Source organism: Symphodus melops (assembly GCF_947650265.1).
Source record: "Symphodus melops genome assembly, chromosome: 23".
Classification (NCBI taxonomy): domain Eukaryota; kingdom Metazoa; phylum Chordata; class Actinopteri; order Labriformes; family Labridae; genus Symphodus; species Symphodus melops.
Window position 1 is genome coordinate 11,917,606 of NC_136713.1, and position 2,779 is coordinate 11,920,384.

The 2,779-nt window shown below is 45.1% G+C and overlaps 1 protein-coding gene across 1 annotated transcript; it reads left to right on the forward strand.

The window, feature by feature from the left end:
* The first annotated feature begins 1,545 nt into the window (after positions 1–1,545).
* LOC306818499 (trace amine-associated receptor 3-like) lies at positions 1,546–2,779 on the forward strand. Its single transcript, XM_079336116.1, has one exon. It carries the CDS (start codon positions 1,750–1,752, stop codon positions 2,740–2,742), a length of 993 nt encoding a protein of 330 aa, XP_079192242.1. The 5' UTR covers positions 1,546–1,749; the 3' UTR covers positions 2,743–2,779.

Sequence of the window (2,779 nt, forward strand, 5' to 3'; positions counted from 1 at the left end):
AACAAACGACCCGAACATCCCGCTCCACCACTCGCAGAAACTGTGCCGTCCCAAAGAGGTCCTCTGCATTTGCACAGACAGCCTTTTCATTTAAATCTATTCAACAATGGAATCAACTTCCTGATAGTCTGAAGTTGTCTGTGGATCTTAATAACTTCTCTAGAAACCTAAAGAAACACCTTCTCAATAATCAGCTGTGTCAGCATCAGCGCACTTAAATTTTACGCGTGTAATTTCGTTGCAAAAGTTTTTTACTGTGTTAATATTAATTAATTAACAGTTTTTAGGCTGTGATGGTTTTCGGGAAAAGAAACCATCTGATTAGTTTTAAATGACTACTGCTTTTAAATGACTACTGCATGTATTTGTTTTGTGCTACTGACAGTTATTTGTAATGTCATGTTTTAATGTGTGCACCTGCCCGGGGACAGCAGATGGAAACTAGCACCCGCTAAATCTGGTACAAAGCATATTTTCGTAAGATTAGTGTGTTTTGTACATTGTCCCTGACAAAGAAACTAATAAACTAAAAACTAAAAACTAAAACTTGAAGCCAAAGAAGAGAGGCACATCCTTTGCATCAACATCAACAGCTTTATCTGTCATGGTTTGGTTTGGTTCTGTGTTTCGTCTTGTTTTAGTTGTCTATCCTTAGTGTTCTGTTTTGTTTCCTAGTGTGATTGTTTCCCTGCATCCCTGGTGTCCGTCTCTGTTGTCTGTAATATTGTTTTCTGTTTTACTTGTGTGAATGATTCCTGGTGTTTATCTTGTAACGTCTTCTCCCCGTGCTTCTGTGTTTTCTTACATCCTTTAGTTCCTTGTGTTCCATGTTTTACCTTGTAGTTCTCAGTATTGTCTGGTTTCCTGTCTCTCTCTGTTTCCCTCCTGTCTTGATTACCCTGATTGTCCTCACCTGTCTGATTGGTCTCACCTGTCTCTGATTGCCCTGTCTATATAGTCTATGTGTTTACTTACCCTCTTGTTGGTTCATTGTCTTTTGTAGCCTGTTAGTGTGGTTGTGTGTTCTGAGCCTGTCGTTTCCTCTCCCTGCTCCCTGTGTTTCTCCTCGTGAAACCTTCCTGACTCGCTCACAAACTCGGGTTTTCAGGAGTAATTTGGTTACTTCTGAGGATGAAGCATTGCAGATAAGTACTGGGAGAGCCTTCCAGGTGGTGGGGGCCGCCATAACGAAGGCTAAGCCCCGGAAAGTCTGCAGGTTGGTGTGGGAAAAGGAGGCCACACGGAAAAGTGAGGGCTATGATTTTCGGATGTATCAAGGGCCCCCTCCAACCAATATCCATCATTAGTTTCCAGCAATAATGCATGCAACATTGAGAGGGATTGTTTAGGGAAGCAACTGCTTAGGGCCCTAAGCAGTTGCCTGCCATGCCACTTGATAAGCAGCGCCTTGGGGAAGAGAGCAAAACAGCGTCGGATGACATTAAATTGTGTTAAAGTGCGGCCCTTTTACAGTTCACATCAAGCTTTACAGTTCAGAGAAAAGTGTTGCGTTAGTTGCATGAATGTTCAATGTTGCATTAGGTAGGAGGGAGGGGGGAATAATCAAGGGAGAGGTGAGGAAGAGGAGGAGAGATGGGAAGAGACTACAGCTGCCCATTGACCGGCTGAGGATGAAGAGGAGGACGAGGGAGTGGCCATCAGAGATAAGTGAGCTGTGATCATTCTGGCACTCAGAGAGCTGACTGAACTCAGCAGCTTCAGGTCACCACCTCCCCTCGGTGCTGGACGATGGACGACCAGCAGGGAGCCGAGCTCTGCTACCCTCAGCTCCTCAACTTGTCTTGCAGGGGTATTATGCGCCCTCGCGCTGAGGTCGTCCTCCTGTATGCTTTTCTCTCCTCAATCGCTGTTTTAACTGTTTTTCTCAACCTGCTTGTCGTCATCTCCATCTCTCACTTCAGACAGCTTCACACCCCCACCAACCTGCTCCTGCTCTCCCTGGCCATCTCAGACCTCCTCGTCGGGCTGCTGGTGATGCCGTTGATAATGGTACGGTTCATAGAAACTTGCTGGCTGCTGGGAGATTTCATGTGTGCTTTTTCTTACATTGTTAGCTTCACTCTTACCTCAGCCTCTGTGGGGAACATGGTGCTCATATCAATCGATCGCTATGTAGCTATTTGTTCTCCTCTGCAGTATTCCAACCAAATCACTCGCAGCCGAGTGGGGCTGTGTGTGTGTCTGTGCTGGGCCTGCTCAATCCTTTACAACATGCTGATCTTAAAGGATAATCTGAAGCAGCCTGACAGATATAACTCTTGCTTTGGGGAGTGTGTGGTGGTGATTAACTATGTGATAGGAACAGTGGACCTTGTGTTCACCTTTATTAGCCCCTGTATGGTCATCATTGTTCTGTACATGAGAGTGTTTATCGTAGCAGTGTCTCAGGCTCGTGCCATGCAGACTCATATTACAGTGGCTTCAGTGGGCAAGGGTCGAATCACTGCAAAGAAATCAGAGAGAAAGGCAGCCAGGACTCTGGGCATCGTCATACTGGTGTTTTTGATAACTTTCTGTCCATATTACTTTCCCTCTCTTTCAGGTCAAGACACATCAAACAATGCATCATCGTGGGCAATTGTGACTTCTCTGCTCTTCTTTAACTCTTGTTTGAACCCTCTCATATACGCTTTGTTCTATCCGTGGTTTAGAAAAGCGATCAGGTTCATCGTCTCACTAAAGATCCTGGAGCAGTCCTCGTCTCTGGTTAATATACTTTAAAGATATGACGTCTATAACCTGTTCAGTCTGAGCATCA

Bases quoted from the DNA above. Each gene is read 5' to 3' on its own strand.
- LOC306818499 (XM_079336116.1), top strand. From the start codon at position 1,750: ATGGACGACCAGCAGGGAGCCGAGCTCTGCTACCCTCAGCTCCTCAAC.